This window comes from Lissotriton vulgaris, chromosome 1_1 (genome assembly GCF_964263255.1).
Source record: "Lissotriton vulgaris chromosome 1_1, aLisVul1.2, whole genome shotgun sequence".
Lineage (NCBI taxonomy): Eukaryota > Metazoa > Chordata > Amphibia > Caudata > Salamandridae > Lissotriton > Lissotriton vulgaris.
Window position 1 is genome coordinate 1960003833 of NC_141685.1, and position 13897 is coordinate 1960017729.

A 13897-nucleotide genomic window follows, 5' to 3' on the forward strand; every position below is an offset into this window, starting at 1 on the left:
GACCAGTGCTAGGGCCAGCCCTGACAGGGAGTGTTAGCCAGCCCCCCTCCCGCCCCCGAAGTTTGGGTTTAGTTGCGCCCCTGACCAGCAGTAATAATAATATTAATAATAATAAAGCGTTTTGTAAAGCGCATGGCTGCACAGCTGTGTATCCCCGCGCTAATTGCTGACAAAACTCCCTTGTGATACTTACAGTTCTAGTGCTAGTAAACCCCAGACGGCCGTCTGAATGTGAGTGTAGATGAGGTAGATTTGAGGCCAGGGCTCTGTAATTGGAAGAGTAGATGTGCAATTAAAACATGCTGCTTGTTTAAATAAATAGGGGCAGATTTATAAGAAACTGATGCATCGTACAGATACGTCAGTTTCCCTGCGCCTTCATGGACGCGCCATATTTACAATACGGCACTCAATGGTGCAAGGATTGACAGATGCGTCTGAAATTCGGCCCAAAAGTGACGCATTGCTGGAGTTGCTAATGAAAGTGACGCAAATCCAGAAATGTGCCACAACAGATAGGTGAGTCCCATTCAAAAAGCCCTGCGTCATTCCTTACGCCTGGTCTGAGCAGGCGTAAGGATTTTGACGCAGTGAAGATGTAGAGTGATGCAGTGAAATGTTGTAAGTTTCCCTGCTTCAGTTTTTCCATGGCTTTTTTGTGTGGGAACGCCCACCCTACATACATTATACCTGACACAGGTATAATGTGGGGCAGGGCTTTACAAGGTGACGCATTGCCCTAGATGTTTTACGTTGTAAATTGGCCGCAACATGGCGCATTGTTTATGCAGCCGATGCGTCACAAAAAGTGATGTAACAGTACTGCAAATGTGTCGGAAGGGGCTTGTACATCTGCCCCTAAAAATAATTAGTGTAATGATGAGTAAATTACGTTTGTTCACAAGCAGGAAAATACGAAAAATGAGCTAGTCGTTATATGCAACGTCTTCTGTCGTAATTTTGATTCATGTTACAGTTTAAAGTTTGAGCAGTGACCATCTAATGACGGGTTTGGGGAGTAAATATGCCCCGTAATGCAGACTCTATATTAAACCTATTTCTTTTCGCCTACCACGGTGAAGTCCTCTTGTTGTCTCTGATTCAAGGTGCGGACACCGAGTCAGACATGCAAATAACGCGTGTGTAAGGGTGCAAACTATAATGGGCTGGGCTGGGCACCTCCTTCAGTGGGCGGAGCGTGTGATGCAATAGTAGTAACGGACTCTGCAAGATGGCTGAGAAATTAAGAGGTGAGACTTGTTTGTTTTAGCATATCTGTGTTGCGCTTGCGCTTTGGAGGTCTGTATGTTCTCTTCTAAAAACGATGTGCGCTTCTTCGCATGTGTGTTTGTTCGAGCTTCGAAGACCTCGTTGCCTGCGCCCGGTACCATGCAGCGCGCACGCCTGTTGAGCGGCACCTGGCTAACTCCACCTATAGACTTCCTACAAACCAGTTGGGTTGCGACCGGTTGTCTTACATAGTGATTGGATCTATTAGTGATGTCACAAATAAAGACTGTGGACTGAAGGTGCAGGGGCGGGTGGGTCTTGACTCTCACTCCTGTGCCCTGCGTTGTCCGGAGTGGAAAGTTTAACGTGTTTCAAAAAATGTAGGAACACCTGTTGCCTAGTTAAAACAAACCCATGGAGGCAGGTGAGAATTAATCCTCATGGGGGCTTTTGTTATTTGCTTTGTTTGCCGCGTGATGTCAGACTAGGTAAATATGTGTCTTTGCGTGAGTTTTTTGCTTATTTCTTTGCGTGGAACAAACGAGGTTAAATCTATACGGAAGGTCCGTTAAAAAAAAAAGAAAATTCGGGAAACGCTATTATTGTCTTTCTTGGGAAATTAAAACGTTAAAAATGAAGTTTCATACAATTCACCCTTCCTCCCCCCCCCCCCCCCCCCCAATAACTTCACATGTATCCGTATCTCCTATGTATTATTAGGGCGGCCTTAGTGCTGGTACTGCCCAGTGAAATCAATGTTGTTGCCTTCCCCTCCGAAAATGGACTCCTCTATAGATTGATTCCCTCACCGCCACGCTCCTCCAGGTCCCGTCGTCTCTCTAAAATGCATTATTATGTTTTATAGCGCTACTACCAGTGTAGTCTCAGAGCACTTCACTTCACACACATTATACAGAGCCAATGAATCATGCACGTGTGAATCAGTATATTGGAAATTGTGCATAAGACCATGAGGATTAGAAGGTGTAGGAGTCCCATGTCATTAATACTAGTAGGCAGTGTATTTTAATGTTTGGTCTGGGGAAACAAACTCAGGATTTAGAATTTACTACGTTACTACTTTACTAATAAGGTTGTATTTCTACTCAAATGAATTTTTTTTAGCAACATTAAGATAATGATAGACTAGGGAAAACATAACATTCCAAGCTATCCCATGCAGTCTGCATGCAGCGCTTCGATGTCCGTTCGTATTAGACTGTGCTATATTAGGGTTGTAACTTATGAACTGCAAGTATCAAAGAATCTGTCAAAAACAGAAACTCGCGAAGCTACCAACATAAAATCCAGTTCAATGATATGCATGGCACTCGTACTTTGCAGCAGCCAAATTAGCCCTCTCCGCTACTTTATCATGAGTCGAAACTGCCACTAGACAGAAGATTTCTGTACAGCAGGAACATTAATCATCAGAGTTATCTTGACATTTTTATTGCTACATATAAGAAGTGCTGTTACTCAGTATTGGTGAGTACCGGCCCATTTAAAGCACTGATTGTAGTTAATATATCTTAAAAAGAGACCTACATCCAGCCTTCATTTCTTATTGGTGTGTGTGCTTGTCACTTTACGTTTCCTCCTTTTCATTGGTTGTAGGTGTTCTGTCTCCCGTGTCTTTCTCCTTTGGCCTAAGTACTCATTCACTGCTTTTCACTTTGATGGGTGGAACTGCTTTAATTTGGTCAGTCTTCCAAAGACTTATGTCAGAAAGTTTACTGGTTATGATCACGTTGCAATTTTTCAAGATGATATATTGATATTCGCTGTAGAAGAAAATGAACATGATCTTGCACTGAATAATATTTTAGAAACCTTAGAAAAAAGAGGTGTCGGAGACAAATGTACGTTTAAAGCAAGAGAAATTGAGTATCTAGGACATGTGTTTTCTGAGCAAGGTGTAAAATCTAAACCTAGTCTGGTAAAAAGTATTGTTGATGCACCTGCTCTGTAAAATCCAGAGCAATTGTTACCTTTCTTAGCATGACGTGAGTTTAATGTGAAATGTATGCGAAACATTGCTACTATTACCGAAATGTTTTAAGGTTCTACTAAAGAAAGGGGAAAATACTTTTGAAAATATCAAATAAGACATTACTTCAGCACCTGCACTACAGTCTTTTGTAGAAGTGAGAGAAACTTTTGTTACTGTAGATGCTTCCGAATATGGGTTAGAAGCAGTTTTGAGCCAATTCAATATGAATCTTGAAACAACTATAGGTTTTGCCTCCAGAACTCTACGCACTCCAGAACGTAAATATTCTGTTATTGAAAAAGAACTTTTAGCAGGCGTATGGAGTGTTGAGAAATTTAGAACCTATCTCTGGGGAAGACCTTTCACTCTAAGTAATGATCATCGTCCTTTGGTGGACATTTTATCAGGAAAGAAGTTAAGGCGCACTACTGCTCGAATAGCTAGACTTTCTGCAAGGTTACTAGAATTCTCCTTCACCCTAGAATACATTCCAGGCGGAAAGAATTCTAGAGTAGACTGTCTTTCTAGACTCCCAATTAGTGATAGCGATGAGTTTGATTGGGAGTCAGAAATAGAAGAATGTTTCATTGCCTACATTGGCGATTCCAACATTTGTAAAGATGAGGATGATTGGGGGCAAGAACTTCACAATGACGTCCCACTAAGAGATGTCATACAAATGGTTACATCTGGTTGGCCAAAAGAAAGAAGTTTACCTGATAAATTACAAGCTTTTTGGAAAGTATCTGATGAACTGTCATTAGAATGTATCAAATTAATACGTGGTGACAAACTAATTCCTCCCACATGTTTCCACAAACATATAATTGAATTGGCACACTCTGGTCATCTAGGTTCCACATCCACAAAAAGAAAAGTGAGAGAGAATTTTTGGTGGCCTAAAATGGATTATGAAATAGATCTTTATGTACGTGATTGTGGAAAGTGTAAAGTTAGTGATAAAGTTCTGAAAACTGAAGGAGCAGTTGAATTTCCCACTGTTTGTCCAGAAAGAGTGTGGCAACGTGTTGGTGTGGATTTTTTAGGACCATACCATGTCCTTTCCAACCATATGAGATATTTTATTGTTATGATTGATCAGTGGGAAAATTGGGTCTATTGAAAGGTTTAGATTTAGTATTGCCTTGAATTTTTTTTGTAGTGGTAGGTTTATTGACAACTGCACCATAAATTGAAGATGTAGCCAATGATTCTTCAAGTAATTTTGCTTCAATAGAAGAACCCTCAATACCTTTAGCTATATCTATAGATTTGTCCAAAGTTGGGTTTTTGCATGCAAGCAACCTTTCTTGTATTTTTTTTAGTAACATCTTGCCACTAATTGGTCACGTATTAGTTCTGCAGTAAAATTATCTAATGCACATTTAGATGCTAACATTTTTAACGCATACTTTCATTTGGTTACTGAGTTCTCGTGAAGCATTTATATCTATGTACAATCATATTTTTTGTTTTCGATAAATATTTGTCTAGTTGACCAAATGCAGTCTAAAATTCATCCAAATTCTCATCTTCTGCAGGGACATGTTCAGGTAGGTAATCATAGATATTTTGACCTTCGACACCAAGATGATAAAACATGAGGCTTTTGCGTCTTTCAGGTTTGAATTTCTGAGCATCAATACCCCCTAGGTACGCTTTAAATGATCTTAGCCATAAATTCCACTCTAAAAGTGGTACTCCAGGATCTAGTACGAATGGAGCTGAAGCTTGAATGCTTTGCATGTTGAGTTGGATGCAGAGAAAAAAAATATATAAAAATGCAAAATGTTGTAATTTGTGCTATGTTGCACAAATTTTGTAAATAAACGTGCAACTCATTGAAGTTTGCACAAATAATCTTCTCAAGCGTGCTAATCGCTGTAATTTGCACTTGGTTATATACATTTTATGATAAAGCGTGCAAATCACTGTGAATTTGCACTTGGTTGTATACATTTTATGATAAAGCGTGCGAATCGCTGTAATTTGCACTTGTTTATATAAATTTTATGATGCGTGCAAATCGCGGTAATTTGTACTTGTTTATATAAATTTTATGATAAAGCGTTCAAATCGCTGAAAACTGGTAAAATTATTCCTCCTTTTTTTTTTTTTAAATGACTGTGACTAATTTCACTTTCTTCTCTTCCTTTTAAAGTCTTCTTTCTATATCAATGGAAATGTTTAAGTGGGGAATAAAGTCCTTTTTCACTTTTAATGCCATTTTCATCCCATGATGCCTCACGACATAGGAGAGAATGTTCGTCTGCACACAGGTACTTTTCCCCAATTCGAGCTTGAAAGCGCAGCTCCTTTATATTTTTTATTTTAGTGAAAGATGCGATCGCGTTGTTCTTTAACTGTCCTTTAATTAGACAGACACACGTGCGTTGAGTTAGTGACTCTGTCTTGTGCTCTGCGGCTTTCTTTTTTACCGCCTCGCGGCTTTAGTCCGGCAGACACGCTCTCACACGCGTGCAGAATTTTGAATTAATGATCCTGTTTTGCGCATTGGAGCTCGCAGGATTCAGTTGTAGCGATCTGTAGAATAACGCTCTCACACGGGCGCAGGATTTTAATTTAATAATCTTGTTTTGTGCATCGGAGCTCGTGCAGGATTCAGTTTTAGCGATCTGTAGAATCTAGTTTCGTGCTACAGCGCTCGTTTTTCTTTTCCGTCTTTTTATTAAAATCGGAAATAATAAAATGTCAAAATCTCACCTTCACGACAGCGTTTAAAAGGTCACACGTACTCTGGCCCCTGTTTCGTGCTTACGTGGATCCTTGGAGTTAAATCTCTTTCCTCTTTTCTTCTTGTATCGATGATGAGTTCAATTCCTTGCCCAATCGTCGCCACATTACTGAAGCAATGAGGAACACTTTCAGTAGTTTAAATGATTTATAGGTGGCAGCAAAGTAGAAACAGTCTGTCATAACCGGGGCCCAGAGATAACTGCCTGTCTAGGAATTCCCGAGAGGTTCGGGTTCCATGACAGAACAGTATTCTAGACGTACGTACATCACCACAGCTCCTCTTGCTTTCTGCCCATTTAACAAAAGAATGGGCAACAATTCAAATGTAGAAAACCGTAATACTCGGTACTGCAGCACAACCTGCAATCAAAGAGGAAACATGGTAAAACAATAATCTCATTACAACCCTTCAATGTCCCTGATGTAACACCAACAGGCAGACCTTCTACCCAACCTCATGACTTCCTTTATTGAGTAACCAAATCTGTTAACTTCAAATGCCACACCAATCCTAAAGAAATGGGTAACAAATTCCATTAGGTTCTCTCTCATACAGATCAACACTTTTCTAATTACTGCCAGCAGTTATGAAGCTATTACCTTGTTCCCATCTGCATGACAAAAACACATTACCTGGCTCCCCCTACCTCTTTGAGCTTCAACCAAGCCTCAACTGGGCACACACTACCTTGCATCCTATGTTTACGGGAACAGAACAGGGGGACCCTAATCACTAAGGAACCAGGTTAAGTATTTATAAAGGAAAACAGTGGTTCCTGTGGACTAATAAAATCAATATTGAAAATAGTGTGCAAAATCGTAAAATGAGGGACTGGGTTGAGGTCGGGGGAGGAAGAAACCACGTATACCGATGTACCAGTATTTGACAGTTATATCTTTATATTTCAAACACAAAAAGGAATAAGTACATAGGAAAGATAAAAAGAAACCCATATATGTGCGTTGTGTCCCAAGTGAACGCAGGAACCTATAACAATAGTGAAAGTTGTGACAGTTTTTTTAAGGTTTACAAATTTCAAAACAAGTCGACCATTAACAAGTATGCACAGTGATAACAGCACCCCTATATAATATATGCGCTGTGTAACGGTTTGCTTTCTTTTTGTGTCGACGACGTTTCGACCCTCTATTAATTACCTTGTAGTTCTATTGCGCAGACGTGCAAAAGGTGTGTGCCACACGTGGTGAAAGAAAGAGAGACATACTCACAATGGGACCAAGCCGGGTGCTGATTGTGATGAAAAGAAAACGAATAATCAGATTGGGCTAATAATAATAATAATACTGACGCTTATAAAGCGCAACAGCTACCCCAAACAGGGGTGTCCCGGCGCTGAAGCTGCTGGTAATTTTTGCGCCCAGAAACGAGCTCCGGTATAACAACCCATATTAGTCGGCCCTAAAGAGCCACACCATCAAGGCCTTCCTAAAAAATGTTTCGGACTTAGTCTGCCGCAGGGACCCTGGTAGGGCATTCCACAGTAAAGCTGTTCTGACTGTGAATGTTTTACCGCCCAGGCGTGTTTTCGCAAAGCGTGGGGTGAGCAGCAGATTATAAGAGTTTGATCGCAGCGCACGATTTTGCTTATAGAGACACAGGGCATTTTCCATTAAGGGCCCGATAGGCCAAAGTCAAGGCCTTAAATTTAATTCTTTTCTCCACTGGAAGCCAATGGAGCTCCTGTAGATGCGGAGAGACATGGTGTCAGAATGGTATACGACAGACCAGTCTCGCAGCCGCATTCTATATCATCTGAAGGCGGCAAATGATTATTTGGGAAGGCCCAGATATAGGCCATTTGTGTAATCTAGCCTAAATGTAACTGTGGCATGTACTACTGATTTGCGGCAGTCTTCCGGTAGGAAATGTAAAACTTTCCCGACAATTTTTAATTTACTAAAGCAAGTTGCAGAGACCTGCTGTATTTGGGCTGAAAAAGAGAGGTCTGCCTCCCATCTCGCCCCTAAATTTCGGATGCCTGTGGCGGGGGATGGTGGTGGACCCATTTCTGGTGGCCACCATAAAGCTGGATCTGGCACTGGGCCCTTGCCGAAGAACTAGACCTCTGTCTTCCCAGCATTAAGTTTGAGTTTATTTGAGTTCATCCACAGTGCTATATCATGCATGCAGCCTTTGAAGTTCTTGAAGGCATCTACCGTCCGCTCCCTAAACGGAAAAACCAACTGGGTGTCATCAGTGTAGAAAATCGCTTTCACACCCCAGTTGGCAATTGGGGAAAACAGTGGAGCTAGGTAGAGATTGAATAGTAATGGGCTCAGTGCTGAGCCCTGGGGGACACCACACCATAGCTGTTTTATTCAAAAGGTTGAAGGGCAACTCTCTGAGTACGACCGCTCAGATAGGATGTCAGCCAGGTCAGTACTTTCCCACCAAAGCCCACCCATTGTAGTCTCTGGACCAGAATGGTGTGGTCGACCGTGTCGAATGCCGTGGACAGATCCATGAGCACCAGCAATACTGATGCCCCTGAAACCAACGACCATCAAACCGACTCTGCTACTTCAAGGAGAGAGGTCTCTGTGATGAATCCCGCCCGGAAACCAGATTGTGTGTCGTGCAAAGCGCCATTCTCCTCAATAAAAGTGGTCAGTTGGTGCTGGACCAGCTTCTCCAGCATTTTTCCTGGAGCGGGAAGCAGAGAGATAGGTCTGAGGTTACTAAGGTCTCCCGGATCCCCATTTGGTTTCTTTCTTAGGGGGAGAAGTGTCGCATTTTTCCAATTGTCAGGAAAGATGCCCGTGTCCAGAGAGATGTTCCATATGTGAAGTAGCCTGTCCATCAGGAAGCGGGATAACATATTCCACAGTTTGGGAGGGCAAGGATCATCTGGGGCGCCTGAATGGCATTTTTGGATTTCAGCTAAAGCATCCTGAGGCGAGATCCGTGTCGTTAGTCAGCAGAGGAACCTCCCTCGCGACCGTGGACCTATCCGCTTACCCAGTTGCCTCAGGAGTCGAGAAGGAGTCGTAGACCTTGAAGATTTTATTATCAAAATAACTAGCCATTTTTTCACACCAAGCTAGGGAAGGTATCCCTTCAGTCTCTATCGCCTTGGGTTTGAAAAAGTTTGGACTACTTAAAAAAACCTCTCTACTGGAGTGGTCGGCGTTATGGATGCACGACACAATATAGTCACGCCTGGCTGCTTTTAGAGCCTTATGAAAATCTTTCCTAATGACTCGGAGTAAAGCTAGAGTGAGGGATAGCCATACTGGGGAGGAAACTTACTCCAATGGTGAGTAGTGGAGGCCGGCAATCTGTGGAGTTTGGGCCATGTACTGTGTTTGAATCAACACTTCCTTGATGGGTGAGAAATTGCTGTAGGACAAGAGGAGCAGTCAGCACTGTACAAAGCCAGAGGTATTTAAAATAATTACTAGGCTTGCTGCATTACCCGAGAAACGGTGTGGCGAGCAATAATATGTTCTCATGCCCTTTCGATAGGTACTGTTTTTTTACCTATGAGGTTCGAAATTAGCATATGAATGGAGGTGCATTGGCACGAGACGCTCTTTAAACGGAGCAATGCGGCAAAACATGCTTTGAAGGGAGCAATGCAGCTACTTTAATTTGCGTATAAATGGAAGTGGAGCGGCAAGGGCGAGCTTAAAAAAAAAAACAACGTGGCAAAACAGGCTTTAAAAGGAGCAGCAGGCTCCCAGGCAGACAGATTCTTACGGGATGGCCAGCGAAGTTGCCACAGTGTTACGATCAACATACTACTGTAAAAACAGGAAACGGGTTTAGTGTTCTGGTGGCCCTGGGTATATGGGAAGGAATGCAGGGAACTGGCATAGTCTTACCGGGATATTCAGAATAACTCCATCAGCGGGACGATCCTCCGCGTGAAGACCAGAGCAGCGTGAATCTGTTTTGTGTAAGGGTCAAATGACACTGCAGCTCTAAGCGTCTGCGTTTAAATACTGCCAGAAAATGGATTGACACGCAGGCATCACTTGGGATACCTGCTCGGCAGTGTCATCCGGTTTTCGGTGTGCACCCGAACAGTGAAGAAAGACCTCCGATTGAGGTGAATAAAAAGGAAGAGAGTGTGTGGCACATTAAGGGCTGCTGGAACAAAGGGTGGAAAAATCACCATTCAAAATGTAGTATTTACTAAAATGGTTATAACTAATTAAAATGAAGAAAGTTAAAATCTCGGTGGTAATTTGCATAGAGAACCAACAGACTAGTGGTGCAGAGCATTTCCGTCCTGGGAACATATGTCAACAATGAATAGTGCGAGTGTAACACGGAGCCCCTAATATTTCAGTTACATTTGGATCAAGCAGGATCTGCATGCATAAATTTAGGTTTATGTACATGTGTTGAGTTATGCATGGCAATCTGGTTGGCCAAAGTTAGATGTTACTGTTCCTCTTAGAGGGAGAGCGATTACAGAAAGCAGTATGCAACTCAAGCATGTCAATTGGATCCTAATATTGCCTTCACATTTAATAACTGGTATGTACAATGCCTACCAATTTGGTGCAGAATACACTTCTCTCTATGCTCATACCTGGCAAAGCATACTAATATATGTAATAGTGTGCGCCATAGTGTGTAATTCATTATGTCTATTCAGGTTAAGGTGTTGTGTACCATTTTAGGACCCTATTGTAATTTTCCCGATTCATGCCCTTATATAGGTATAAAACACCATATCCTTATATAGGCAAATCTTTTATGACGTTATTATGTCCATCTTTACGTCAAACTCGGCAACTTTAAGGTATAAATATGCCCACACTTGCCTTAGCAAACACACAGTGGTTTGGAGCAGTTCGACTATCTACTTGCCCGACTCATCCTACTACAGCAAGTGCCGAAGGAAGCCAACCCTCCAGCAGACGCACTGAGAGAGACGCTGTCTTTTCTCTTGCCGAGAAATCCAGCTCCAGTGTTTCCAAGCTCCCCTTGTGGGTGTTGGGAAATCGAGTCCTGAGCCTGACCTTCATTCTAACCAAGGTATGGAGCTGATTAGACCCTAAGAGAAATCTTGGACAGATTCTTGGCAAAAGAATACTATATTTATTCTACAACTTACTTACTTCTTTCCTCGTACTAATCTTAAGTTAGATACATCGGGGTAGGCGTATCTTAGAAGCACCAGTTGAGTACTTTTAGCCTCTCTTATTTATGTATGTATTTATTTATGGTTTAGGAACCATAAAATGCTCTTACAGTATTATTTTATTCTACTCTTTCTACTGTATGCATTATATTTTGCAACCAGTTTTACGATTGTAGCAGTTCATTTCTTATGCTTGAGAAAGAAGCCTGTTCAATAAATCCTTTTATTGAAAACGACCGTCTATCTATTTTCTCGGCACCTCTGGTGAAACGAAGCATGCACGATTGACTGAGTAAATTATCTATCTATGGTTTCCACGACTCTGAAGTTCAGTTTATTCTTGGGGAAACAAAGTTGTCATGTTTATGCGGTTGTCAGAAACTAATCCCTTCTTGTTTATTCGAGAAAGTTTCTAGTGACCTCTGAACTAGCTGGCACTCACAAATCAAGTCTAGTATATTCGATAGAGACCTAGTCGACATAAGTCCTACGTCACATCTATAGGATATATTATTCCAATGCGCAGAGCCTATTGGGAATATAGGAACTAAACTACAAAGGTAGGACGACGTGTCTGTCCTATCAGCTCAGGGGCATGTCTATCAATAGGCATCTCCACTACTCTAGTGTGTCAATTTAGTGACGAAGCCTCGCCACTCTTCAGTACAGTTGAGCCCTTCCTCTAAGGAGTTAATTCTGTCTATCCAGTGGCATTCGAGTCGATGCAGGATTTGTGAAATGTCGCCTCCCCGCTCAGGGATGATGGCGATATCAATTACTTGCCATTTCATATCATCTGCAGTGTGGTTCTTGTCTTTCCTCATTAGCCTGCCAGCCCGAGGACGCTAACCCACAACAACCGGCAAGGTAACTCCCACACATTGTAACTTCATGAAATATATTGCGCTCGAAAACGGAATGCATAAGTTGTGCACACTTGAGTTTACAGTTTATTGAACTACTGTTTAAAATGACTGCCATGGGGGGCGTGGCCAAGACAGCGATGTGAGCGGACGCATCCTGAGCGAGCTCCGTCGCCCCGCTGTTCCATAAGCCATATTGAGCGGACTTCGGGGGCTATTCTGGGGGCCCCCCTGCGAGACGAGCCCTGCCTGCGTTGCGACCTCTGGAGAGCACACCCGGGCGCGGGAGACCCTGCCGGGAGCTGCTGGAGGCCTGGACACTCAGCGGCGGACCTCTGACCGCCATTTTGTCGCCAAGCCTGCTGCCAAGAAGCCTGGCCCCGCTGTCCCTGCGGCCGGCTCCCAGCATCGAGGAGGTGGCGGAGGACGCGAGCGGATCACCTGCCACGGACCCCCCTAGGGACGAATTGCTGGCGGGGGGCCCGACGGGCAGAGGGGACGAGACTGTCGGCGCCGAGACAACCCCCGCGCAGAGGAGCTGGGATCACCCGGGCACGGGCACCAGGAGAGGCCCCGGCTTCGGCGGAGACATAAGGCCGCGCTCGGAAAAGCCGCCGGCGGACCTGCTGTTGCGATACCCTGCCACGAATCCTCCGGCTGTCAAGAAGAAGCCCTGGTGAGCTGTCCTCCCTGAGTCTTCCTCCCCCGCCCGCGGACGGATGTGCCCTGGTAGCTGCGGGCCCCATAGCGGTGCTGACTGCCATCTTGCTCCCTCGCCTGGCGCCCACAGAAGCGAGACCGGATGCTGTGGAGGTGACCCCACCAGCCCAAGCTGTAGGCCGCTGACATTGAGGTGATATCCAGGGGGCCGTGGGAGCAGCTAGGACGCCCTCCCCCTTGCCCGTGGGGGGCCCTGGACTCTGCCCGCCATTTCTGCTTCACTGCTTGGCGCCTTCGGCCCTGAGACCTGGAACAAGGGAGCCGACATGGCTGGGCTCTGCTGCCTGGAGGGACTCACGCCAGCCTTGCCCCTGCCCCGTAGCATACTCTTGCCGCCCGTACCTGCGGATCTGCGCTGAACCTGCAACTCTGAACCCCCACCCCGGAGCGGACGACGTTGCCTAGGGGGCTGCGGAGGCGGACTGTGTGCTTCTCCCCCCTGCTGGCGGGTCGGGCGGGGACCGGCTGCCTGGGGGTGCCACCGAGGACTGTGGCCCGGCCCCCTCCCTTGCTACGGAAAGAAGGACTGCTGGCTGGCCGGACAGCACGCCATACTCGACAGTGTTTGCGCCCCGCGGCCTGGCTGGCTGGCCTGGAAAAGGAGGGAAAAGACTGCTGGCGACGCGTGAGTACCCCTCCATCTACTTGAACGGCCCTGGGGGACTGGTGCGCGGCTTCTCTGCCATTTGGGAGGCGTAGGACACTGGTGGTCGGGGAGCTGGGGGGCACCTCGTACGCCCACGGGGGTGCCTTCATTTTCTACCAGGGGGAACGGAGCAGTGCCTCTGATTGAGAGAGAGGCCTATCACTCATAACCGACCCTACGTGCGCTGGGGCGCCTTCAAGACCTCTGGGGGACGCGGCCTGTCCTCCACATATCGGACTAGTGGTCTTCGCTCGAGAAGGTACTTGAGAGGGCGGGAGGCTACTGGTGGCGAATTGCTCGACCCCACACTGCTGTAGCGACAGCAAAGGTCTGCGCTCCGCGGCGAAGGGCGACACACCAGGTGACAGGACCTTGCGCTCGGGGCTGACGATGACCCGTGGCAGAGGGGGCAAGACGGACCCGCTGGTGGCGGCGACCAGGGGCACTTCGGTGGCTACCATGTGGGGCAAAGCGGGCACACCAACATCGTCTGGGGGAACGCCGCAGCCTGCCGCCGACTAACCCCAACCCCCCCTCCGGTGACCGAGGCTTTTATGTCCTCCTTCATGAC

The 13897-nt window shown here is 45.2% G+C and overlaps 1 protein-coding gene across 1 annotated transcript in view; it reads left to right on the forward strand.

Annotated features, from left to right (window-relative positions):
• Positions 1 to 1186: 1186 nt before the first annotated feature.
• The window catches only part of SUV39H2 (SUV39H2 histone lysine methyltransferase), a 383220-nt gene continuing 370509 nt past the window's right edge, over positions 1187 to 13897 (forward strand). The window contains exon 1 of the mRNA XM_086938536.1: positions 1187 to 1250. Coding sequence (XP_086794662.1) covers positions 1232 to 1250 — 19 coding nt within the window. The 5' untranslated portion in view covers positions 1187 to 1231. The remainder of the gene's footprint in view (positions 1251 to 13897) is intronic.